This window comes from Barbus barbus (genome assembly GCF_936440315.1).
Source record: "Barbus barbus genome assembly, chromosome: 30".
NCBI lineage: Eukaryota > Metazoa > Chordata > Actinopteri > Cypriniformes > Cyprinidae > Barbus > Barbus barbus.
Genome location: NC_136758.1, coordinates 20,158,897 through 20,185,395, shown reverse-complemented (window position 1 = coordinate 20,185,395; position 26,499 = coordinate 20,158,897). Strand labels below are relative to the sequence as shown.

The 26,499-nt window shown below is 36.9% G+C and overlaps 2 protein-coding genes across 2 annotated transcripts; one reads left to right on the top strand and one right to left on the bottom strand.

Moving 5' to 3' along the window:
* Positions 1-777: 777 nt before the first annotated feature.
* On the top strand, positions 778-4,324 carry LOC306850400 (survival of motor neuron-related-splicing factor 30). Its single transcript, XM_079386021.1, has 6 exons — positions 778-947; positions 1,480-1,599; positions 1,856-1,998; positions 2,146-2,304; positions 3,280-3,433; positions 3,526-4,324. The coding sequence occupies exons 2-6, from the start codon at positions 1,480-1,482 to the stop codon at positions 3,661-3,663; spliced, it is 714 nt and encodes a 237-aa protein (XP_079242147.1). The 5' UTR covers positions 778-947; the 3' UTR covers positions 3,664-4,324.
* On the bottom strand, positions 4,224-16,726 carry LOC306850399 (gamma-adducin-like). The gene is made up of 15 exons (XM_079386020.1): positions 16,567-16,726; positions 15,384-15,616; positions 13,591-13,726; positions 13,288-13,439; positions 10,264-10,344; positions 9,958-10,107; positions 9,704-9,847; positions 9,329-9,427; positions 7,681-7,851; positions 7,300-7,560; positions 6,653-6,769; positions 6,466-6,555; positions 5,889-6,006; positions 5,490-5,597; positions 4,224-5,378 (listed from the first exon to the last, which is right to left on the bottom strand). Exons 2-15 carry the CDS (start codon positions 15,579-15,581, stop codon positions 5,038-5,040), a joined length of 2,166 nt encoding a protein of 721 aa, XP_079242146.1. The 5' UTR covers positions 15,582-15,616; positions 16,567-16,726; the 3' UTR covers positions 4,224-5,037.
* Between the last annotated feature and the right edge of the window lie 9,773 nt (positions 16,727-26,499).

The window sequence follows — 26,499 nt, the reverse complement described above, 5'->3', positions numbered from 1 at the left end:
ACAATTTTTTGGTCATCTTTAATTCCTAATACAAAAGCAAAAGCAAATACTTGACAATCTCTTCATCTGTCAGTGGTGCTGGTGCTTGCTGTCGACAAGTCAGTAGTTAATTTTATTACTCTAATTAAGAAACGTAACAGGTTGGATTAGAGAATATTTAATTATGTTAAAAGAGTGTTAGACTATGTGGAAAAAGCTGCAGTGCATTGAAATAGACACTGAATGATGTCTGTAAAGCCCAAACCCATGAATCTTTCATGTTTAAAGCTTTACCTTGATTTAATTGTGTTTTTATACTTCATTTTTAGCTCCTGCCACGTTCTTGTTTCTTTTTCTGTCTTTTTCTCTTTTTTGTGGCCATGAGATACCATTAAAATGAATATTAGTTCAATAATTTAGTTTTTGAAAAGTCCATGTGGTTTCTAATGTAGGTGTCTTGAAGAAGTGTGTCTTCATTTACAAACACATGCACAGCAACTTTGAATTGCTTTTGTTGGATTAACGTTACAATATATAATATAACACGTGTATTGTATGGTCAAAACACAAACTGTCTGTTTAAATGAAGTTATATTGTTTTAAAATAGTTTTGTATAAAGTTTCCAAATGTACCAAGAGATATTTCAGTCTAACATACTGGCTTAATAAATAAAGTATCACTAGTAATAACTGTCTTGAATGACAAAATCACATTTCGCATTCATATGTTTTATTATTTTATTGCTTTTTACTTTCCTCTCTTCAAGAGCACGGCAGCAGCAGCACCGCGACAGCTTTAATCACGCGAGGCTGTGTCGTCACATCCGGAAAAAGGTCGAAACGACGAGAGACGATACAAACGTAAAAGGAACGGTGTTCTTTTCACAAAAATACGGTCGTTCATGGGATACTTAAACACTTTAATTGATCTGGTTTTCATATAAATATTATACTAGGAATATTGAAAGGTAAGATGCATATTAAAGGATGACCCGGTTATCTTGTGTTTACAAATATAAACATGTCTTCTGTCGAGCGCGAGGCCGTGTGTTCCATTTATACATTTAGTCGCTGATCTGCGTTTAATTTGAATCGAAACAGATTTGCGAGACTCACTGCTAATTCTGTATTAAATTAAGTAAACATGTAAAATGAATATGAGCAAGTAAATAAATACAAATGGTTGTTTAAATGCGAAATATTAGTTTTTTTTTCTACGTATATATCACAAGTAAACATTCCAACATATTGTAACAGTTATATTTTAAAAAGTTAATAGTATTTGAAAAACTTAAAAAAAATTAAAAAAATTAAGTCGGATTCAGATCGAAAAATATTTGGGAATCCTGATCTAGAGAACTGTAGGTTACTAAGAATTTTGTGCTGGTGATTCTCTCTCTCTCTCTCTATATATATGTATAGATAATATAAAGGGTGGTTGTTTTGAGGCATGTTTTTACTTGCCACTTGAAAAAATGTTTTTGGATTTTTGTTTTTCAGATGTCTGAAGAGCTGGTAAAGCAGTTGAACAATTATAAAGCTCAACTGCAGCAGGTGGAAGCGGCGCTCTCTACAGATCCAGATAATGAAGATCTGCTTAAACTGCAGAAGGACCTCCAGGTTTGGGGCACAGTTATCCACTGCTTTTTGTGAGGCATTACTACAGTAGAGAAGAATTGTGAAGTTTATATGTATTTTTGTACACTTACTGGTATAATGTATATGTTTGCATTGTTGAAACTTTCAGTGGTCTGCCATGTTTTTCAGGGTCCAGTTTTTGTCACTTAGGCTGATGCCTGATAGCTTCTGACCAGATGAAAAGTACCTTTCTATGTAAGTATGTTCATCAAATCACTGCTGTTATGTGTCACTATAGGAGGTGATTGAGTTGACAAAAGACCTGTTGACATCACAGCCGGTGGAGGGTGCAACCAGCACCAAAAGCTCTGAGGCAGTCGCTCCCACTCGCAGCTGGAGGGTAGGAGACCATTGTATGGCCACTTGGAACCAGGACGGACAGTGAGTATCACACACAAACACACATTGCTGGGAGGTATATTGATATTATTTGCTGAGTGTTCAGTGGGATTGTTGTCGGCTGCATTTGGAGGAGGGAATTGTGTGTATATCTGTACTCACCTGCTTACAGTGCTGTGTGATTGGTAGGGTGTATGAAGCGGAAATTGAAGAGATTGACAATGAGAACGGAACGGCAGCCGTCACCTTCGCTGGCTATGGTAATGCAGAGGTGTTGCCGCTTCATGTGCTCAAACCAGCGGAGGAAGGCAGGAACAGAGAAGAGGAGGGGGGAAAGCCCAAATCCAAGTAAGTAGATGTTAAAATGACTGTTTTAGATGTTAAAAGGTCAGTTTTGATATATAATCTAAAAAGTTCAACATCTTTATAATGTATTGTATGATTTAAAGGCTATAAACAAGCATAGTTGCTACAATAAATTGAGATATCAGTAAAGAAATACTTTTAATATTTGTTTATTTGATGGTTATGGTAAGAGAAATTATCTTCAAAACTGTATTTCTTTTTAAATGTATTAACTATAATTATTAAAAGTACAAGACATACCAATATAAAGTATTTAAAGACTAATATTTCAGTATGTAGTATTCTGTTTTATTTATTTTATGAAAAATGTGTGTGTATTTTCTTTTTCCTAAAAAGGCTAGTGTTAATTTTATCACACTGGATTAAAGATTACTGACTTTTCTCTCACTGTGTAAAATAACTTCTCAAAGCATTGATTCCCCCCCCCCCCCCCCCCCCCCCCCCCTACACACACCTTGTGAATTGTGGTGTTCCTGGGGCCTGTTTCATAAAACAAGTTTACTAAATAAGCCAAGTGTATTTCAGTTAGTCTGACTTATTTTGAACCAAATCAACTGGCAATAAATCAGACTAACTGAAATAATCCTGGTTTATTTGGTAATTTTGTTTTATGAAACAGACTTCTGGTCAAAAATTATCAGCCTAGAAATAGTTGTGTATAAATTTCTAGGTATACTATATTGCTACCAAATATTGGATTCAATGTTTTTATTAACTTGTTTTCTTTAAATTAGCACAGGTTTTGTATTTGTTTTTGGAACAGATTTTTCATAGGCTTCATTGATCTGAGTTTATGCTCCTCAGTTTTTCAGTGATATTTTTCAAAATTATTCACAAATATTGCTTTTTTTTCCCTCTCAACTAAAATGCATAATCTCAGATCAATGAGCTTAATCAGTGCCAAAAGCAATACAAAACCTGGGCTTTTTTGTGTTTTCTCATTGTGTTTTCTCTTAGGAAAGAGCTGCTGGCAGAGCAGAGGGAATATAAGAAAAAAAAGGCCCAGAAAAAGGTGCAGCGCATGAAGGAGCTGGAGCAGGAGAGAGAAGATCAGAAATCCAAATGGCAGCAGTTTAACAATAAAGCCTATTCCAAGAATAAAAAGGGACAGGTGCGTATGAGAGAAACAGAAAAGCTGACTAATCTTGCTATGTTTTTTGTAACCCTGCCATCATGCTCAAGTTGTATGATCATCTTCTCCAGGTGAAGAGGAGTATATTTGCATCTCCAGAGAGTGTGAATGGAAAAGTTGGTGTTGGCACATGTGGTATTGCGGATAAACCCATGACCCAGTACAATGATACTTCAAAATATAATGTCAGGCACCTAATGCCCCAGTGATCTCCCTTGTGTTCTGTCTGTTCCCATCTGCGATGACCAAACATAAAAATGATTCGAACTGAAACCCACTTAGAAATCATAAACGGATCTGATTGGACATGAAATAAATATAGCAACACATTTCCCTCGTTTTATTTCTAGTACTAGTGGGTGTTTATTCTGTGGATGTTGGAGCTGTTCTGTACTGAACGGGTCTTTGGATGTTGTAACTAATAAAACACCAGTCCTCAGTGAAGCACAGCTCCTGGTTAGTTTTACAGGTTTTTTTCCTCATGCTCTCAGGACCAGGTCTCTGCAGGAGCTGCTGAGGATGGGAGCTCTGCTCTATAGTTTTTATAATGTGTTGAACAAACATAAATGGAAAGCACTGGCCTCCCTCATGCATCGTGGAGTAAGGAAAGACTAGTGTCATTGAACATATTAAGCAGTTTTTTGTTTTGCTCTCTCCACCTCTGTCTAATAAGCATTCTGCTGCAGTCCATTTGTTGTTACATTTGCTTTTCAGTTTTGTATATTTACATATTTGAGAGAAATAAATGTTGATTTGTTGACATTTCTATAACAATTTTGTGATTTATTTGCTTTTTCTTCAAATTGTTTTCCAGCTGACGTGTGTTATTCTAAAATTCTTTATTTCCTTCATAAATTGTAGCACACTTTTATTTCAGAAATGTTACATTTACACACGACCATGAGACTGCAAATTACCAAAGCAGTACTTGACCATGGAAGACAAAAACGCATTGGTGAGAACAAGAAAACATCACTATTAACATAATTACAGCACAAAAAATTCTAATCCATGTATTTGATAGTGTAATTAACATATAATGGTTATAGCCTATTATATAATCAGTCAATCAAACTATTAGTAGAATAATCTGTTATCAACCACATTTCCATTTGCAAATCAACAAAGCTTCATATCACACTGAATGGCTGTTTCCCATTTAAAAATGATTTTAATTCTTCAATATTACTAATGCGCAGGAATTCAGTTGCACACAGTCTTTCATACAATTCACTGTCACCTGATAAATTCGGCACACAACATCAATTCATCTACAAAACAATGTAGAGCCATCAAAATATTTCCAAAACTTCTCCTATTCAGTGTTGAGGGCAGTGAATAAGGACTAGAATTGTTCACTTAGTCTGCTGATATAGTGTGCATTTATGCAATAAGGATATTCTTAGGCTATTTAGTTGTTTATATAGCTGTAGCAAAAAGTGTTGAAATATTATGTTTTACAATCACACAAGTCATTGCTTTGAAGTTATTATCCCTGTCTCTGCTGGCCATGGCATTTAACATTTGCCCTCCTGAAACTACAATACCCACAATCCCCTGCACAGTCTACCAGGAGCATTTACTCAGTCGTTCTTGCATTCCTTTTCTTCCTCTATCTCCTTTTCTTCTTGCTCCTTCTCTCTCTCTTTCTCCTTCTCTTTGTCTTTTCCTTTCTCCTTGTCTCTTCTCTCTCTCTTTTTGGTCATCCGCAGGAAGGAAGGAGTACGAAATTTCTTTTTCTTCTTTTTGGGTGACTTTGGCTGACTTTCAGAAGAGCTGGTGACTGAAATGTTATTGGCAACGGTGGTTGTTATGGAGACCTGCATCTCTTTAGTGATGCTGAGCTCTGTGACCTGTAGAGTGAGGTCATCATCCTGCGTCAGGTCATCGCCATCGCTGCTCTGCAGCAGAGCTGAAAGACTGTCTGAGAATGAGAGGAAGAGACCTTTCAAGATGAGGTTGTTCAGCCCAAAACCAGAAAATTATATCTAATTGGTTATCAAATACCAGTGTGATTATATGAGAGAATCTATACCTCCTCTTTCAGGGCTCATGAGAGGTGAGATTGACAGGGACATGGTGGAGCCGTCATATGTAGTCATTTCTCCATCTGTGAATTCCTCATCAGCCTCTGACTGAAGAGCTTAATGTGTCAAGAAAACATCATTTGAAAAAGCCAAATAAAGAACCGTGGTTATTTTGAGGTTTTGAAGGTAGGGAAACAGCAACATCTCCATGAGATGGAAAGTATGTACTGGATCAAACAAGAAATACACTGGAGCTTATAGGCAAACTAAATAATTATATACACTACTGTTCAAAGGTTTGAGGTTGGGAAGATTTTTAATTATGCTCACCAAGAATGCATTGATTTAATCAAAAATACAGTAAAAATAGTAATATGACAATGTTGTCATAGAGAGTGTGCTTGTACCTGATTGGCTGCTCTTATTCTCCACAGTTTGTGTGTATTCCTGTATCTCTGCCACTGATTGGTTGAAAGGGTTGGGAGGTAGAGCAGCTGTCTGCTCCTCATTCTCGTAGATGAATGCCTGAAAATAGTAATGGCAAAGGGATTGACTGACAAGTGCATCTTAGTTATTTAATTTTTGCAAATGTTTTGTAATGTCATGCTGACCTATTTCCGCCTTCAGAGTAAAAAAAAATCAAAAAGGTAATTGTGAGAGTATAAAATATGAAATAAAATCACATTGCAAGATATAAAAAGTCACAATTACCTTTTTGACTCTAAAAAGGAAACAAAAAACTGAGTAGAATTTAGCTTGTCATGTGATTTCACCATGAAATCACACGACATGAGTCCCTACATAAAGTACAACAGTTTTTTTCTAGGCTGCTGATGTTACTGAAGTTTCATCTCAAGTGAGTGTCATCGTTTTCATCGTACCTTTCAAAAGCACTATTACACTAGAAAAGTTATAAAGAGTACTTTTAAAGGGAGTTTGACTGGCACTTGTGTTCATGTGGGATTTATTGGTGTAGTTACGCACTGGTCCAGGAGGCTTGTCAATAACAATGTCTGCCAGCAGCTGAGACTTGGGTCCAGCTGTCATCAGATCTACTCTGTTCTGCTCCCGAATCTAAACCAGCACAAACAAAGCAGTGCTTTAGTGTACAGAACACAATCTGTGGACACAGTCTGTTCAGACTGTATTTTCTTTCTCTCGGTCAAAATACCTTATTTCTTTTTTCCAGTACTTCACTGGGGTTAGTATTAAGTGGGACAAACTGGTTGGGGTCCTCAATCCTAATTGGGGTGTCCTTGCAGCTGCCTGACTCTTCTGACTTCATCCACTAAAAAAGAAAGAAAATAATGAATTTAAGAATTATTAGTGAATATTAAACATACATAAAACAGGTGAAAACATGGTAAAAATGTCTGGCATGCCACCATTTTGTTTTATATAGGCTATTATATTTTTAATATTTATATAATATTTTAACAATAAAAGTTGATGAAAGTTTTACAAAATGCATATTTCTACTATACTGGTCTGATCTACAGAAGCTCATTTTCCCTCAAAAAATAAAAAAGTTCAAAAAGGAAAAAAATATATCTGTGACTGTGTCTTTTTTCATATATCTGTGTATATTATCTAATTATTTATTACTTTGAAATATATCTCAATTACTTATCTTATTATTTTTTTTTAGTCTGAGGTGGTAACATGCTTCCATACTGATCATTGATTAACAACACTGAACACTGACTTTATAGTCATTAAGTTGATGAAGTGATTTTATAGATAATACTGATTCACAGCCATGTGAAACCCTCAATGTTGTTTGCAAATATGTTTGTACATGATCATATGCAAGGATACCATGGTTTTGGTCCGGGGGCTGCAGGTCCCGTTGATGGACTCCTCAGGTACATTGACCTTTAAGTAGCAGTTCGGTGAGTTCAGCCATCGTATCCTCTCTCTGTCCCGCTTCTGTGCCAGGAAGTGCAACGGACTCTGTGGAAAGACATCCTTTTCCTCTAGTCCCATCCCTGTGACGGTCGCTGGGATCTCCACATCGTTGTGATGGCGAGGCTTCTCTTTAACTATGGGATGCCGGTAAGTGTAACCTGTTCTGTAACCCTGGAAACACAAGGTGTCATGTTAGCTATCACTATTGTTTTTTTACTGTTAAATATTTAATAATACATGCTTAATGTTGTCAAGAATACAACATTTAAACGTTGCTCACAGACCACTCACTAAGTTATCTAACATCCTCATAAGCGACTCGAATTCTGCCTCTCCAACCCTCCATCTGATCTGTCCGTCTGGCATTTGTCCACTGGGATTTTTCGTAGGAGCAGTTTTCAGACTTGTTCTGTCTAACACACACAGGTTGTCAACGCCACCCGCACATAACAGAGCGCTAACCTGAAGAGAAACAAAGACAGAAAGAAAGAGATGATGTCGGATGACAGTTTAACGGCTCTATAAATCTACTGGCAGAGTTTAAAGGAGACCTATTATGCCCCTTTTTACAAGATGTAATAGAAGTCTCAGGTGTCCCCAGAATGTGTCTGTGAAGTTTCATTGTGCATATCTCTTTAAATGCAAATGGCTGTGCCTTTACAGCTCGTACGTCAGATATTCTGCCAAAAAACATCTGTTTGGTTTTGATTATCATGTCTATTGCGTTGATATCATGTGTTTTAAACCATAATGGTTTAAACTTCTTATATACGGTCTTCTGAGCGCACACATCCGAAGCAAAGCGACTGTCACACGGCATGTGAGTACTACACAAAAACCTTTCATGTCTTATTGCGCTTAAACTGTCAAATACACACAAGTTTATATCTATAGAAAAAACAGATCCAAGGCACTTCTTCTGGTTCCGAAATGTTAAAAAGCCTTTATTCAAACATGGCTCACTCTAGAAACATTAAAAACTGCACACTGATGCATTTTGGCCACCCAGCCTTCTTCAGAGTGTGTCAGATACAAAATGTTTATGTTTTTAATGTTTCTAGAGTGAGCCATGTTTGAATAAAGGCTTTTTAACATTTTGGAACCAGAAGAAGTGCCTTGGATCCGTTTTTTTCTATAGATATATTTTTGAACCCAACCAAAGAGCACCTTCTGGGATCATTAAACGGAGGTCCTTTCAGCAAGTAGCGCTCCAAGATCTTTTCCTTGAATTACACACAAGTTTATGTTAAAAACACATGTGAGTTACAAAAACCGTCAGTTATGTCTGTGAAGGTAAACAGCTGGGAAATAAATTGCATGTTTATATTAGATCTGCATGGCAGCAGTGTAATATGCAGTAAATAAATCAACAAATCCACTGCTCTCTTGTCTCCTCTGAGGCTGGGACTCTAAATAGTGTTCTGTGCTCTTCAGTGCAGGCAAAGACAGAACAGTTAGCATGCTTTGCTTGAACTTTGGACATGGCATTAAAACTGGTATACCGTTGTTGCTTGCGAAAAAACAATGATGCCCTTGTGGGTAGGGCGGTAATGGGGTGGGGCCGTCGCAGATTAAGGGGCGGTAATATTATAATCTGACACGCTTATTTTTTTACAAGCTTGCCAAATTTACTGCTTTGTTCTTTTTCACATTTTCTGGGTTGGTAGATGCACTGGGGACTCAATTATAGCATTTAAACATGGAAAAAGTCAGATTTTTATGATATGTCACCTTTAAACAAAGCTGTAATGATCTGGGCTTTTAATAAAAAATAAAAAAAAGATTGGTAGCTTGGTTGTCAATCCATTCCATTTTCTGTGTTTTCCAGATTTAGTTTAATCCAGTACATATATGACTTTTTTATTTAGTGTATGTATTTGTATTAGTTTATATATTCGCGAGTGTCTGTATTTCAGTTTTAAATGTGTGTGTAGTGTACCTGTATCTCACAAGCTTGGTGGCTGTGATAAAGATAATGAAAAGCTTCCTCTATTGTTTCTCCAAATGCCAGCAAACCTTGATTCCTCAGGACCAAAACCTAAAAACAAGCAGAATTACATCAGTATTGCGAATCCAGTATTCAGTATCAATAATGCACAAAATATTTCTATAAATATAATACTAAGCGATATTATAACGACTATAACTATAAAAACAAAAGTCACCAACTATTAACAAAAAATTCTAAAGCACATTTTAACTTGGCAATGGTGAGGATGTGCTATTTTTCCCTGTTTAAGCTTTGCCATGCTGTACTATAGTGAACTCCTAATGGTTGTCATGCCAACGCATAGCAGAATTCACAGACTGTCACCTTGGCAGTGGGACCAAGAGCTTTCTGAAGTTCCATCTTCTCCTGCTCGTTGGCTAAATCACCATGGTAGCTAAAATAAGACACCTCTCCCAGCAGCAAAGCTTCATGGGAAATGGGTAAGATGCCACATTTCATAGAAGAGACCTATGGGACATACAGAAGTTGCAATGTGAATGTTACACTTTAACAGATAGGGTGAATGCTTGGTCTATGCTAATGGTTTTTAAGGGTCTGGGGCCCTTGTTATTACTCACGGCAGCTGTAGTTGGTGTGTATGTATGAATAACACATTTGGCATCTGGTCGGGCAGAATACACTGCAGAATGTGGTTTGAATCCCAAAACATCCACAGGTAATGCAGTGGCTCCCTGATCAACCACCTCACCAATAAGATTTACCTTCACCTTTGAAAACCAAACATTACAATGAAGCGATAAACATTATTAATTGCCTTATTTAATATATTCTTCCACATATTACATATAATGGTGTAATTATATTCAGTTGTCAGGGTTTCCAACTTTATAATTCATGTTCAGGATGTGTGTGGGTGTGTGTACCAGACTAGCTGCTGTGGCCTCTGAGAACGACAGTCCTTTAGGAAGAATAAGAATATGATCCTGCTCCTTAGTGATACGCAGCTGGAGAAGAAAATAACAGAGAAAGAGTGAGAGAGAGCGAAAGAAAGACAGACAGAAAGAAAGAGAGAGTAGATTATAATAAATGTTGGTATCAGACATACAACATGGTGAAATAATGTATAATATATTTTTCTTTTAATATAGAGAAGGTCTCTACACATTGCCATTATTTTTACAGTGTTTTCTGAACAACTGTTCACAAAGACTGCCATGCCACTTTTTGAATTAATTTTTGCATGCTGGTCTGGTATTGTGGCATTATCTATTTCAGAAAAATCCACAACTAAACAGCATGTAAAGGTGGCCTCTTCCTTTGTTTAAATGAAAGTGATGTGACATACAGCCAAGTATGGTGACCCTTACTCAGAATTCGTGCTCTGCATTTATCCCATCCAAAGTGCACACACACAGCAGTGAACACACACACTGTGAACACACACCCGGAGCAGTGGGCAGCCATTTATGCTGCAGCGCCCGGGGAGCAGTTGGGGGTTCGGTGCCTTGCTCAAGGGCACCTCAGTCATGGTATTGAGGGTGGAGAGAGCGCTGTACATTCACTCCCCCCACCTACAATCCCTGCCAGCCCGAGACTCAAACCCACAACCTTTTGATGACAAGTCTGACTCTCTAACCATTAGGCCACGATGGGCGACATTTGGCCAGAATTAGCTAAAATCAGGACCAAACTATGCTAAGATTGTTTTTCTTCTTTAAAACAGCAAAAAACAAAACAAGACATTTGATTTTTACAAACTCGAAGCAAACCATATTTATATGTGACCCTGGACCACAAAACCAGTCACAACTTTCCGAAATTGAGATTTATACATCATCTGAAAAAAAAGCTGAATAAGTAAGCTTTCCATTGATGTATGGTTTGTTATGATAGGACAATATTTGGCCGAGATTATTGGAAATATGGAATCTGAGAGTGCAAAACAATCAAAATATTGAGAAAATCACCTTTAAAGTTGTCCAAATTACGTTCTTAGCAATGCATATTACTAATCAAAAATTAAGTTTTGATATATTTACAGTAGGAAATTTACAAAATATCTTCATGGAACACGATCTTTATCCTAATGATTTTTGGCATAACAAAAAAATCTATAATTTTGACCCATACAATGTATTTTTTGCTATTGCTACAAATATAGCCCAGCAACTTAAGACTGGTTTTGTGGTCCAGGGTCACATATGTATATGTTTAAATGCAATATTGGAAATTCATTTCAGTCTGAATGGTAGATAACATTTCAAGTTTTTTCATCGATCAGGACGCAAAGAAAATGTGACGTCCTACATACAGTACACTTTTGAGGACAGCTGTCTCAATTCACTCATTTGCACTTGCAAAACAATGGTGAATATATTGAAGTACGCACTCTCAGAAAAAAGTACAAAAGCTATCCCTGAGGTGAGCTGGGTAGTAACTGATTATATGTAATCTGGATTATGTAATTATATTCCAAAAATGAAGTACTTATTAGATAAAATTACATTTTAAAAATAATCAGAATCAGACTACAGATACTTTTTATTGATTACATGAATACATATTATTCACTCATAGCAATAAATTATTCATAATATACTGAATCTCCCTAATTCGTCTTTTTGATATTTTAAATGTTAAAATACAGTCATAAAGTCTTCCAGTTTTGCAGACATACCCACAAAGACCAGTCACTAGTCAGGTGGATATTAATCACACAGATATTTGAGAGGCCACACAGCATTTGACCACTGGATTTACACAAATCTTTTCAGTTTTAAGACACATTCATTTTTATTTGAATTATCACTCAGTAGGATTTTTAACTATGCAGTAGTCATGTAGTTTGTCTTAAGAAGGCTTTTGTCTTTCAAACACATAAAAATGCACAATTCCTTATTTCTTATTTACATAAATTGCAGGGATTACCAAACTTTCACCTAATATATTTACTTGAAGTACCCCTGAGATTTTAAAAATAAATATTTTAATCATTTAGAACCACATGAATCGCATGTTCAAGGTTCTCTGACATTGGTCACATGACATGCAGGTAAACAAATAAAATATTTTTTTAGTATGTATTTTATTTAGATTGATGTTATTTTAAAATGATTTTTTTTTTTACATTTTTATGATTTAATTAATTGACTTTCATTAAACTCACAAACTCCCTGCAGTTCCTTTATGAACCCCAGTTTGGGAAACCTTGATAATGTAATGTTTAATTCACATCATGTTGTCAATAACAACGAATGGAATATATTTTCTTTTTCTTTGCATTTTTATATCAATATGGTACAGGATTATCCTGTTTAAATCAATGTGATAAATCAGGCCAAAAGTAATCTTAAAGTAGCCTGATTATATTACCTAAAATGTGTAATGTAATGGATAACGTTACAAACTACAGTTTTTGTCATGTAATTTGAAATCAGTAACAAATTACAATTAGCAAGTAATCTACCAAGCTCTGCTGATGTGGTACCTTTTCAAAAGCTACACCTTTTTACCTAAAGGGTGCATCTTAATACCTTAAAGGTACATATCAGTATCTAAAGTCTACATATTAGTACCTAAAAAGTATATTAGCACTTTTTAAAAGGGCACCGCCCCAATGACAGCTTTTGTACCTATTTATTTCTGAGAATATATGCATGAATGTGTACAGCACAGTAATCCATCTGATGCTTTTGTCTGATGAGTTGTGAGTCATGACAGATCAGAAGTAGAATTTGCACTTTTCTTTCCACAATGGCAGCTATTCTTTTGTCTCTCTGCATTATTCTGACACTTAAGCCATAACCAGTGTTGTCTGAACAAAAGCATCTAATTTTATTACATTTTATTACACAGTGAGCACAGTCAGTCCTTCAGGTCGGATTTGAAAAACAATTTGTGTTCTGCATGGACAAAAGCCAAAGTGTGCAATAAATGTGAGTACTTACAGTTATATACGTATTTGGGAAGTGGGTATGTCCATATAGGTCTAGCAGCCGGTACAAGCAGGCGAGTTTGCAGCGGCCCTGTCTCTCAGCTTTAGAACAATTAAACCACTCCACACCACATAGATCATTCACTGGACTAATTGACCCTGCACCTGGAAACAAAAATAAATATCTGGCTTTATCTGAGCTTCTAGCTGATAACCATACAGAATTATATGCTTGCCATCTGTTGACCATAGCAACAACAAATAATCATCAGTGGGAATGTATAAAGTGTCAGTGAAAGTGTGTGTGTGCACTCACTGCTGGGACTGTATACTCCAGTGTTGCTAAGTGTATTGCTGATGATCAGTTGTGCAATGTGACCGAGGAGACCACTGGAGTTACTGCCTTTGGAGCACTGCACCTTTACCATACACTCCAGCTCCTCCTTAAAGTCCTGCAACAAACACACACATTTTAATATGTTATCAACACATGTAAGTTAGTGCATTAGATAACAAAATATCAAACCAAGTGGCATTTATTTTAAAGAAATAATAATCAATATATTTAATATTCTGTTCAACATATAAACTGACTTTTGCAGTCACTAAAAAGACCAGTTGGTTAAATGTAATTGCAAGAAAAGTAGTACTGAGAAAAGGTTTTGCATAAGCCGTTTGCAGTTGCTACACCATATTTTTTATTTATTTCTGTTTTATTTAATCTACAGTAACATTCAAAAGTTTGGGGTCAGTAATATTTGTTCTGCAATGCACTTTGCAATTGATTAAAATATTACAATAGTTTTTTTTTCTATTCATCAAAGAATCCAGGAAAAATGTATCATGGTTTCCACACTGTTTTCAACAGATGAAGAAATGTTTCTTTTAATATGTTTTAAAATGTAATTTATTCCTGTAAGGCAAGGCTGAATTTTCAGCAGTCATTACTCCAGATTTCAGTCACATAATCCTTCAGAAATTATTCTAATACAACGATTTGATGCTCAAATTACATTTTAAAACATATTAAAATAGAAAATCATTAGTAGTATTAAATATTAATAATATTTCACAATATTGTTTTTGGAGCAATAAATGCAGCCTCTGTGAGCATTTAAAAATGTACCAACCCCAAACTTTTGAACAGTATGCAAAAAAAAAAGTAGGCTACTTAATTTTAAGTGTGACTTATATTTTTCTCAAATATAGGACATTTCTGATTTGTTCATAGCTCATTCTTTCATGGTATTAAATAATCACTGACAACAAAACAGGCTTTAAGAGAAAAGTTCAGTAAACAGAATATCCAGTCATATGTGTCTTTGCCGTGAAACAGTTCAGAGAAGTCAACATGCCCTGCGGTGAGACATGATATACTTAATCTAATACATTTTATACAGCATCTTATGCTTTTTATAATTACAAAGCATGCAGCTCTTATGGCCTCAAGCATGACTATTTGTACTTTATCATACAAATATGCTGCCCCAAAGAACCATTTAGTATAATCCACGAATGAAGAAAAAACAGTGATACAAATAAACACGCGGACCAGTTACAGAATAAGAAGACATAGCTATGCTTTATATACATTTAAACTTAAAATAGTGATGATGATTTAAAAACAAAAATCATGGACATCACATCATTCAAATTAAAAGTTGAAACTTTGAACTTCAACCTCAAAGCCTCAGGGCTGCAAAAGATGAAAGATGTTGCTGTGTATTTAGCCAAAACCAGGACATGAACGTCATGCAGTTTTGGTGATTATACAGCTTCAAATTTTGCATATTATATGGATATTAAAAATAGATGAAACTATAATCAGATAAGAGACCGAGCTTCATCTAAGGCATCAGAAATGTACCTCTAGAGTTATGGCCCTCAAACATGATGCACAGAAATCACTTCGGGTTCTTTATTCAATTCACCCACTCCCAGCGTTTCTGATAATCTGTGCATGGTTACTAATGGCAACGGATCTCCACTTGTTGGTTGTTATGCAATCAAACAAGCGTAGGCTTCTCTTAAAATGCAAAGGGAGGGAGAGAGAGAAAGAGCATGTGAATTCTCACTTTGGTGTGAGTATGTGTGGGAGTGACATCTTACTGGACTCTGTAGAATCTGTGTGACTCTCTTTCTCTGCTCCATCATGTTGAAGTCTTGCCTCAGGTCAGGTGACATAGCACTGCTCCTCAGAGCCTCGGGGGACTGGAGTTCTTCTGCGCTCTCGCTGTAGACCTTCTTCACATTTAGACTGGATGGGGGGCGGATGCGTAAACCGCCCTCTTCATCGCCCGCACTCATCTCAACACACTCACATAAACACAACACACAACCTTCTGCTTCAGAGAGAGAGAGAAACAGAGCGGTGCATGGGCTGAGTGCTTTTCTTATCCACTTGAAGCTGTGTTCACAATTGCTGCATGAATACAAAAAGGTCAGGGCTCTTTGGATTACAAATTAATTGTCTAAACACACACATACAAATAAACACTCTCTCACACACCTGCATGTCTGCTCACCAGCTGACATCCTATTTAAGTCATGCATATCTGCACGCACCCCACAGAGAACAATTCACACCTCAAATGCCCCTCTTTCCACCCTGATAGCCCTAAATCACCCCAACACCCTCAACAGAAGTTTTATTTTTAACCTGAATTCATTTTGTTTGAATACAGTTGTTTTGAAACTACATGAATGTCTATGACGTATCTAAACATATAAGAGCAAGCTATAAAGTAAACGAACCCTTCCTTCTCAGGAGAACTCTTTTTCGCTTAAAAAAAAAGCATCGTCCTGAATCTCCCCATCTTTTATAGCGCGTCTCGCAAACGCCGCCTGCGCGCTTTTAAGAAATCTGCTGTGTCTCAAAACTTAGCGAGCTGCCTACCTAGACAACATTTATAGGTATTATTGGTGCGTGCACAATTTTTGGGCTTCATGCGCGTTCCGAATCAGTTTACAACAGAAGCAAGCATTTAATGCCTCGAAATGCTCTCTAGGTAGGCAGTTCAAAACGTTTTGATGCACTAATATTGTGTAGCTGCTGCTAACTATACATGAAATTTAAGCTGAATAGCCTACTAACTTCACATCCATAAAGATAAAACCGAACATAATTGGGACTAATTTTTAATGCATTTAAAGATAACTTATAATTGGAAAAGTCGACCAGTTCTTGCTTTGCAGACAGTCGCATCAAACATTTTGCACTTCATCAAACATTTTGCGTCCGTCTATCTAAGCAAGTCTATTAGTCACAAAAAGAAAGAAATAGGCTACTCACCTTTCTCGGTCTCAGCTTAAATTTAATCCCAAAATTGCAGTAGGAAACATAATAACTATATAAATCGGCTTCAGCCAGAATAACTAACAACAGCGCATCAGACGCATCCGATTTCGCTCAAATCTAGAGCCGTAGGACTGTGTTGCGGGTATCAGGATGTGTGCGAGGAGTGTTTTGCGTGGGAACTTGGTGAGGGGATCACGTGACCAGTCCTGTCCGCCCACAGGACCACCACGACCCCCCCGAGCCTTATCTTTAAAATACACAGATAGAGTTTATACAAACGCGAAGATACGAGCCAGATGTTAGACATCAAACACACACATTTATACAGCCCTGCTGAGGCTCTTTACAGTTTTACTCTTAAACATCCATAAATAATGAACGTGTATATATATATTCTGTATTGCCCATAAAAGCTGATTGTATTTATATCTCATAAGCTTACCCTGAGGCTTTTGGTTTTATTTGTGGATCTGTTTGCATCTGTTTGAGTGTAAAGCTTTTATTAAATGTCTACTTCACCTACCTATTGAATGACTTACATGTTATAGCTTTTATTTTTTTTATTTTTTAATAAAATCTCATAAAAAGCACTAGGATTTCATCCCCCAATACACAAGCTGGTTTAGCTCCAAACTCCCAGCAACCATGCTGACCTTGAAAGACCTCCCAAGAATAGAATAAGAAAACAAAGTTGTAAAGTTCTCATGTTTCTCTTCTTACAAATTCAGCTTCACACAAACACACATTTTATAACAAAACAAACCTTATCTCAAAATGGATCTGAACTTGAGTTTGGCCTCCCGGATCTGACATCTCTCATGACTGGGTCTGTTCTTTTTCATCCACCATACATTGTTCTCTCAGTGAATCATTTAGCCCTGCACACGCCAGCGCTCTGTGACCAACCTTCCCCTTTATGAATTGTGGATAATTACCCTAATTACTTCAGTACCTGAGCAAACAAATGACTGATTCATTATTCTTCTGATCCTGCACATGAGCATCTGCTTTGGTTTGGCTGATGTATAAGAGAATTTCCTCCATTTCTACAATAAATTAGAATTTTGTATTTGTAAATTGATACAATTGTTTATGTCCCAGGTCTGAGACCTCTAAGATAGGTGTAAGTGGAGAATATATAAAAACAATATATTTTTCATGACATTTCCTTTCATTCTGGGTCCCTATGGATTTGATGAGCATGAGTTTCTCAATTATCTTTGGATTAGTTTTAAAATGAATTATTCCATACATTAAATTTAGAGCATACATTCTAAATAGACATTTGTGGATAAATAAATAATCTTTGGTATGTATATATACTGTATATATTATATTATATTATATATTATACCCCCTACAGCACACATGAATCATCTCGTAGCAGATCTATACAGGTGGAGCTGGGGAAGGTGGAGGGTTTCTGAAGCACGCTGCGAAACTGCTACCAAGCACGTGTCATATGTTTCAATGTTGAGCAGAGAGCTAATTGGCTACTGATACAGAAGAGAACCAATCAGCTGTGCCATGTGATGATGATGTTATTAGGTCAGATTGAGTTAGACCTATCAGACTGCGCCATCTAGAGTTTCATGCTAGAACTCCTTGAACAGTAAGATACATATATTGCTGTTTTTCTTGTATATTTAATTATGCATTGCTTTGTGTGGGTTAAAGGAAATGTCTGTAAAAACCTTATCGGTTTTTCTAGTGATTTTTTTTTCTTTTCCGAGGGTAGAACTCAAGGTAGAGTTAGTTATGGGACTAACATGTAGTAGGAGTAGTTAAGGTTTTTAGAACACTTACTTTGACAATTTGAGTAAATAGTGTTTGTGTCTTGTATTTTACGACAACTGCTTTAGGACGATGGAGTTAGAAAGAAAGACTTGGTTGATATTAAAGTCAGTCCCATGTGCATATTGTTCCACCGCTGACCTTATGAAAATGGCGAGTCAATTTAAGCACAACTATGTTGTGTTCCATTACACTCATATCCTCTGTCCTAAACTCTTGTGACCAAGACAGGTTGGGATGTAGGTCCATATACTCTGTTTATCATTTGTTAAATAGATCTGGAGGAGGTTGACTGATATGTCTTTGTGTTTCCAGATGACACAGAACAGTAAAAATAACTGAATTGTACATTTAAAAGACAGAAAGAAGTGAGTAGAAAGTCTCATGTCTCAAGTTAGGCACATCTGGCCAATTTCCCATGAGGATCTTGCATAACCGTGGGGCTGTTTATTCTGGAGGCATACACTCACATAAACACAAACTGTTGACTCCAGTCTTCCCATTCAGCTCTGTTCAATTCAGATGATCTGTTTTGGAGTTGGTTTTAATGTCATCATGATATCTTATGACTGTAATAAAGCTGTGTTGGAACTGAAAATTACATTTTCTAATGTTGTTTTTGTGCAGTTGTTGAATAATTAAAGTCTCATGCATTACAAATATTTATATTTCAGTCTGTGGTGTTTTATTTAGTGTTTTTTTGGCAAGCGACATGATTGCTGGCATTTTAGAGGTTATTTGTATTGGTAATGTCACCAGTTGTTTTTGTGTTGTCACCAGCTGACATGTTTGGTTGTAAAATGTTTTTTCTTTTTTTTTTTTCATGTGATACTGTGCATGAGAGGCCTGTGGCACATTTTAGGGCCATGTGAAAGAAAAATGGGTTTTGTGGCTCACATAAAATTGAGAGTTTCTGTAGCATTTGTGAAGCTTCAGCAGTGGCAGTGCTTAGTAATACCATGATAGTGCAGGAACCATGCTGTACTGTTAGTGAATATTGTGTGCATGCTGCTACATACAGTACAGTGAGCTTCAGCAGTGTCTCTGCCTTTACAATCCGCTCTCACCTCCGCCTACACTCACTCCATACAGCCTGACTCATGTTCATGTCTCTCAGAGACTGAACAAGGGAGAGAAAAAAATACTAGAAAGAGAAAAATTTATGTATTTTGAAATTATATGGCGTGCAAGTGATCACCCTATCTCTAATCTGTGTATGTTTGCATGTCAGTGAGAAAAGGTAATAAAGTGATGCTTTGTTCTCGCTCTCTGATTCTTTTTCTCTATTGTTCATATTCAAGTTATTCTCTTTCTTCTGACAGTTATTAAAAATTCACACATAGAATAAAAATGCTGACCTGAGATCAGCTCCTGCTGCTTCCTGAATTGTTTTTATTGGATTATAAAAGAGTCTCCTCTCAGTATGGAGTCATGCTGTTCTCTGGTGGATGTTTGTTGAACTACAGAGAAATAAGAGAATGTTGAAGTCTTAGAACTGTTGGACAAACTTAAAGGGCTTAGTTCATGGAAAAAAAGAGAGAGATTTTTCTGCCCTCTCAGAACACCCCCCCCCCCCCCCCCCCCCCCCCCCCCCCCGCTATTAGCACCTAAATGGTTTTGAAAAGCTGTTGTACCTTTTTTATGGGTTTGTGTGTGCCACAAAAAAAATAATAAATTAAAAACATTACAAAAATACACATAAATAGCCAACCAAACATACATACATTGCTGTTTGAACCCAACATTCTGTAAAAGTTCTTATTCTTAAAAATAAATAAACAAACATACATACTAGAATTTCATGTTTGGAAGCATATGGGTAACAATATTCAATATTTCAAATTGAATATTGCTACTTGCTTCCATATTCCAGATCTACATTTCTTGTATAATATATAATATATATTATATATATATATATTGTATAATATACAAACCCGATTCCAAAAAAGTTGGGACACTGTACAAATTGTGAATAAAAACAGAATGCAATGATGTGGAAGTTTCAAATTTCAATATTTTATTCAGAATACAACATAGATGACATATCAAATGTTTAAACTGAGAAAATGTATAATTTTAAGGGAAAAATAAGTTGATTTTAAATTTCATGGCATCAACACATCTCAAAAAAGTTGGGACAAGGCCATGTTTACCACTGTGTGGCATCCCCTCTTCTTTTTATAACAGTCGGCAAACGTCTGGGGACTGAGGAGACAAGTTGCTCAAGTTTAGGAATAGGAATGTGGTCCCATTCTTGTCTAATACAGGCTTCTAGTTGCTCAACTGTCTTAGGTCTTCTTTGTCGCATCTTCCTCTTTATGATGCGCCAAATGTTTTCTATGGGTGAAAGATCTGGACTGCAGGCTGGCCATTTCAGTACCCGGATCCTCCTTCTACGCAGCCATGATGTTGTAATTGATGCAGTATGTGGTCTGGCATTGTCATGTTGGAAAATGCAAGGTCTTCCCTGAAAGAGACAACGTCTGGATGGGAGCATATGTTGTTCTAGAACTTGGATATACCTTTCAGCATTGATGGTGCCTTTCCAGATGTGTAAGCTGCCCATGCCACATGCACTCATGCAACCCCATACCATCAGAGATGCAGGCTTCTGATCTGAGCGCTGATAACAACTTGGTTTGTCCTTGTCCTCTTTAGTCCGGATTACATGGCGTCCCAATTTTCCAAAAAGAACTTCAAATTTTGATTCGTCTGACCACAGAACAGTTTTCCACTTTGCCACAGTCCATTTTAAATAAGCCTTGGCCCAGAGAAAACGCCTGCGCTTCTGGATCATGTTTAGATATGGCTTATTTTTTGACCTATAGAGTTTTAGCCGGCAACGGTGGATTGTGTTCACCGACAATGTTTTCTGGAAGTATTCCTGAGCCCATGTTCTGATTTCCATTACAGTAGCATTCCTGTATGTGATGCAGTGCCGTCTAAGGGCCCGAAGATGACCGGCATCCAGTATGGTTTTCCGGCCTTGACCCTTACGCACAGATATTGTTCCAGATTCTCTGAATCTTTGGATGATATTATGCACTGTAGATGATGATAACTTCAAACTCTTTGCAATTTTTCTCTGAGAAACGCCTTTCTGATATTGCTCCACTGTTTTTCGCCGCAGCATTGGGGGAATTGGTGATCCTCTTGCCATCTTGACTTCTGAGAGACACTGCCACTCTGAGAGGCTCTTTTTATACCCAATCATGTTGCCAATTGACCTAATAAGTTGCAAATTGGTCCTCCAGCTGTTCCTTATATGTACATTTAACTTTTCCGGCCTCTTATTGCTACCTGTCCCAACTTTTTTGGAATGTGTAGCTCTCATGAAATCCAAAATGAGCCAATATTTGGCATGGCATTTCAAAATGTCTCACTTTCAACATTTGATATGTTATCTATATTCTATTGTGAATAAAATATAAGATTATGAGATTTGTAAATTATTGCATTCCTTTTTTATTCGTAATTTGTACAGTGTCCCAACTTTTTTGGAATCGGGTTTGTATATTTCTTGTCTTAAACTGGAGCTTAACACGCTCAAAATAGTGGAGATGATCGTGGACTTCAGGAGAAATCGCCCTGCACTCCCCCCACTCACCATCATGGACAGCACTGTGACTGCAGTGGAGTCATTCAGATTCCAGTGTACCACAATTTCTCAGGACCTGAAGTGGGACACTCACATTGAGTCCATTGTTAAAAAAGCCCAGCAGAGGTTGTACTTCCTTCGCCAGCTGAGGAAGTTCAACCTGCCACAGGAGCTGCTGAAACAGTTCTACTCTGCCATCATTGAATCTGTCCTCTGCACATCAATAACTGTCTGGTTCAGCTCAGCTACCAAATCTGACCTCAGAAGACTACGGAGGGTAGTCCGGACTGCTGAGCGAATCATTGGTACAACCCTCCCCACTCTGCAAGAACTGTACTTATCCAGAGTGAGCAAAAGGACTGGTAAAATCACTCTGGACCCCTCACACCCAGCACACTCCCTGTTTGAACTGTTACCGTCTGGTCGACGCTACAGAGCTCTGAGCACCAGAACGGCCAGACACAGAAACAGTTTCTTCCCTTTGTGGAACACACAACCCTATTATACATTATTTATTTAACATACATACTTATTTACATTTCAAATTTGCACATATCAGACCTCTACATACATAATTATCTATATTATATGTTGTGTTTTTTGCTATTTTGTACATTGTCTCTTTTTGTATATTTGTATATGATTCTTTTTATTATCTGTGTCCTGTCCTGTTGCTGTCATTCTGTTGCACTGTGGAGCTTCTGTCACTTAAAAAATTCCTTGTATGTGTAAACATACCTGGCAATAAAGCTCATTCTCATTCTCTCTCATTCAAAACATCACAATCTAGGGTTTACTAGGGGTCTGTAGACCCCTGGGGGGTCTTTAAAGGTACTGCAAGGATATATATAAAAAAGGTTAAATAAATTTTAGCCATCAGTACCAAATAATAAACAATACGGAATTCATTATTTTATTAATTTATGCTAATTCTAAGTTCCTATACATTTATTAATTTCACATTTTTAGATTACACTAGAAAACATTAGCTAACATGCATTATGAAGGAAAATAAATCAACAATGAACAATAATATACTTAGAATTTAAAATGAACCAAGATTTAAAAACTACTGTAAAATTGGTTGTTTATTGAAAAAATAATTATTGTTTATGAATTAAACCTTATTGTAAAGCGTTACCATAAATTCTTGAATAAACATTAACTCATGATCTGATTTTATGTAGCCTCTAAAATTACCAGCCTGTACTGTAATAATGTTTTGCTGAAAGTTATAATGAGGAGAAAATCTAGCTTTTTTATATTAGTAGTCCTTCTGGGTCTGTAAAGTTTGAAACTCCATGTTTTTCAGAAGTTTGGCAAGCTCATTAATATGGTAAAAATTACCATGTACGGTATTTATATATTTTTAAAATTAATTAATTTTTTTCATGACGAAAACACACTATTCATATTTGAGACACTAGGTGGCAGTAGAGATTAAATAAATGCTGCGTGCTTTAATGAGGCCGTTATCACTGGAGTGTTACAACATCTGCACTAATGAATACTATCTATTAATTAAACTAGTCTGAATGGATGCTCGTGAATATAATCAGTTTTTTTTTAATGTCATATTATTACCATTTCAATGCTCAAACCTAAAACCCGAGCAGAATTAGCATTGTAAAGATTTAAAGATAATCACTTAGAGAGGTGTGAGAGTTCAGCTTGTTCAATTACCTCATGCCACTGGCCTGCTCTTGAATCATCTGAACCCTGAAACCAACAAATGAAAGGAGGATAACGCCCGGGGCATCGAATCAATCTCTCCCATGCTCTCTCCCACTGTCATGTTGTGAGTTACCTGAATAATATTAGTTACAGACAGCACCTTTGTCTTTATTGCACGCACACACACACACACACACACACACACACACACACACACACACACACACACACACACACACACACACACACACACACACACACACACACACATCATATCCAACCGTTAGCAGAAACTATTTAGCATATTTACATATTCATTAATACATTAATTAGCATAATGCAGGTTTTACTATCCTTGTGGTGACATTTGGCCACTACAATGTAGTCAAAACCAGACCCACACAATTGTATTCAAATACCCTATTTTATATCAAATGCGGAGTGTTTGTGTGTGTACATACTTTTAAGCATGTATTTGTGTCTGTGCTCATATCTCATAATAATTCAAGGCCGCTCTCCAACACAAGAACAAAAAGAATAAAACATCCTCCATCCACAGGAGGATCTGTCTCACCCGATTCCCGTTCAGATTAATGTGACAGATGCCCTCAGATTGTTTGGAGCAGATTATTTACACGGTCCTTTTCAACTCCAAGTCCAAGTATAAATGTGTTTCGCTTGCCTGTGATGCTTTGACACATCCGATTAAATAGAGAGGGGTCAGAGGTCAAGGCTTAGGATTCGTGGACCTATCCACCTCAGCTCTTCTTTATGATAAATGATGGCTAATATAGGCTACACTCACGTCAATTACAAGGAATTTTCCCACCTCCAACTTGAAAATAACAACTGGAACGGCGTTCTAAAGACCTGTTCTCACTAAAGCGATAACTTAAGTTTTAATAATCGTTCTAATTTTATGAGAATAGGGAGGTCCACACCACAACTACAATGATAAAGACAAAATATTGTTGTAATTCCTTTCAGAACTATTTTTTTCCAGTTGATGCTTGATAAAAACAATGACAGCCAATCAGAATCCACCTGACTTTAAAGAGCTCAAGCCATGGCATACAACATAACATAAACAGAATATTATTGTGCATTGGTTTGGATGCTTACATACTATAGTTATCATTATGGTTATCTTATTATGGTGAGAACAATCACCCCAACATCAACAAAAAGCGTAATTTGATGTCATAATAAAAAGAAAGAAAAAAAGAAAGCATAATTGGTGTTCTTATACAAGTCATTTGCATAACAATTGTTACTTGTAGGCCCATTGTGGTTTTGTCTATTCATTACTCAAATTACACAGATACATTTTGGCCTTAATAAAGTTGCTACAGAAACGCATAATACACAATTCAAACACAGGAACAGTGCTGAGTTGTCATCTATTAATTATGGTAATTACCACATGGGTGAATGCACCAAAAGTTTACAAGGTATTACTAAACGACTCTCTGAAATACCTGATTCTGGTCAGTCGCAAAATTCTGACAAGGTCATTTTTTTCCCTTGTTATGACCTTTGTCAAAAGCAACGCTGTATGATTGGTCATCAGGGTATTTGAGGCCAGTGCTACTTTCACGTCTTTCCTATCACACTGCAAACTCTCTTTCGTTTCATTCAGAAGCAGCTGGTGTCATATCTTGCACCTCAGTTATCAACTGTATTTACTGTAAATGAAACCGGAGGACTTCATTATTAATAGTAGGCTACAGTTATATTGTTGAAGTGTTCCCCTTGCTGCTAGTTCTGTTTTGTACGCTGTAATGGATTATAAAAGCAAATATCATGAGTAGATGTGAGATATGGCTGTATATCGGCACGGCTGTGATTTGGCCATAAGCAAGGATTTGGGTGTCCGCCATGACATTCACTGTGAGAAGTAGCGCAAGCAGAGTGATACAATTACAAACATTGAAACGGCTGTTGGATTTCTGTTGGAGCTGGTTTTAGCTGGTCTTCCAGCCTGACCAGTTAAAGAAATGGCCAAAACCCCTCTAAAACCAGCCTGCTGACCAGCTATGATCAGGCTGGATGACCAGCTAAAACCAGCCAATCAGCTTAGGCTGTTTTTAGCTGTTCCTATTTCATCAGGAACTTGCTAGGAACTATTTTTCTTCACGGAAGCATTCCTTTTGTGTTTAACAGAAGAAAGAAACTGATACAGTTGTGGAACAAGTGGAGGGTCACTTAATGTTGAAATAATTTGTATTTTTGGGTGAACTAGCACACGTACGTCTGTTAAAGATATCTGTTGAAGATCTCTTGATCTGGAAAGCATCTACTGTGTACAAACATCTGACAGATGTCTTTCAGATGTCAGTTTTACATACATTCTAAATCATAAACATCTTAAAGACATCTAATATACACTCACCGGCCACTTTATTAGGTACACCTGTTCAATTGCTTGGTAACACAAATTGCTAATCAGCCAATCACGTGGCAGCAACTCAATGCACTTAGGCATCTAGATGTGGTGAAGACAACTTGCTGAAGTTCAAACCGAGCATCAGAATGGGGAAGAAAGGGGAATATAAGTGACTTTGAATGTGGAATGGTTGTTGATGCCAGACGGGCTGGTCTGAGTATTTCAAAAACGGCTGATCTACTGGGATTTTCACGCACAACCATCTCGGGTTTACAGAGAATGGTCCGAAAAAGAGAAAATGCCTTGTTGATGTCAGAGGTCAGAGGAGAATGGGCAGACTGGTTAGAGATGATAGAACAGTAACTCAAATAACCACTCGTTACAACCAAGGTATGCAGAATACCATCTCTGAATGCAGAAACACAGAATACCATGTCGAACCCTGAAGCAGATGGGCTACAGCAGCAGAAGA

Excerpts from the sequence above, each read along its gene's own strand:
- LOC306850399 (XM_079386020.1), bottom strand. The coding sequence starts at position 15,581 with ATGAGTGCGGGCGATGAAGAGGGCGGTTTACGCATCCGCCCCCCATCC. Across the intron at positions 13,727-15,383 it reads CACAGATTCTACAGAGTCCA|GACTTTAAGGAGGAGCTGGA; the intron begins GTAAGATGTCAC and ends TGTTTGTTGCAG. Across the intron at positions 10,108-10,263 it reads AGGCCACAGCAGCTAGTCTG|GTGAAGGTAAATCTTATTGG; the intron begins GTACACACACCC and ends TGGTTTTCAAAG.
- LOC306850400 (XM_079386021.1), top strand. The coding sequence starts at position 1,480 with ATGTCTGAAGAGCTGGTAAAGCAGTTGAACAATTATAAAGCTCAACTG. Across the intron at positions 1,999-2,145 it reads ACTTGGAACCAGGACGGACA|GGTGTATGAAGCGGAAATTG; the intron begins GTGAGTATCACA and ends TGTGATTGGTAG. Across the intron at positions 2,305-3,279 it reads GGGGGAAAGCCCAAATCCAA|GAAAGAGCTGCTGGCAGAGC; the intron begins GTAAGTAGATGT and ends GTTTTCTCTTAG.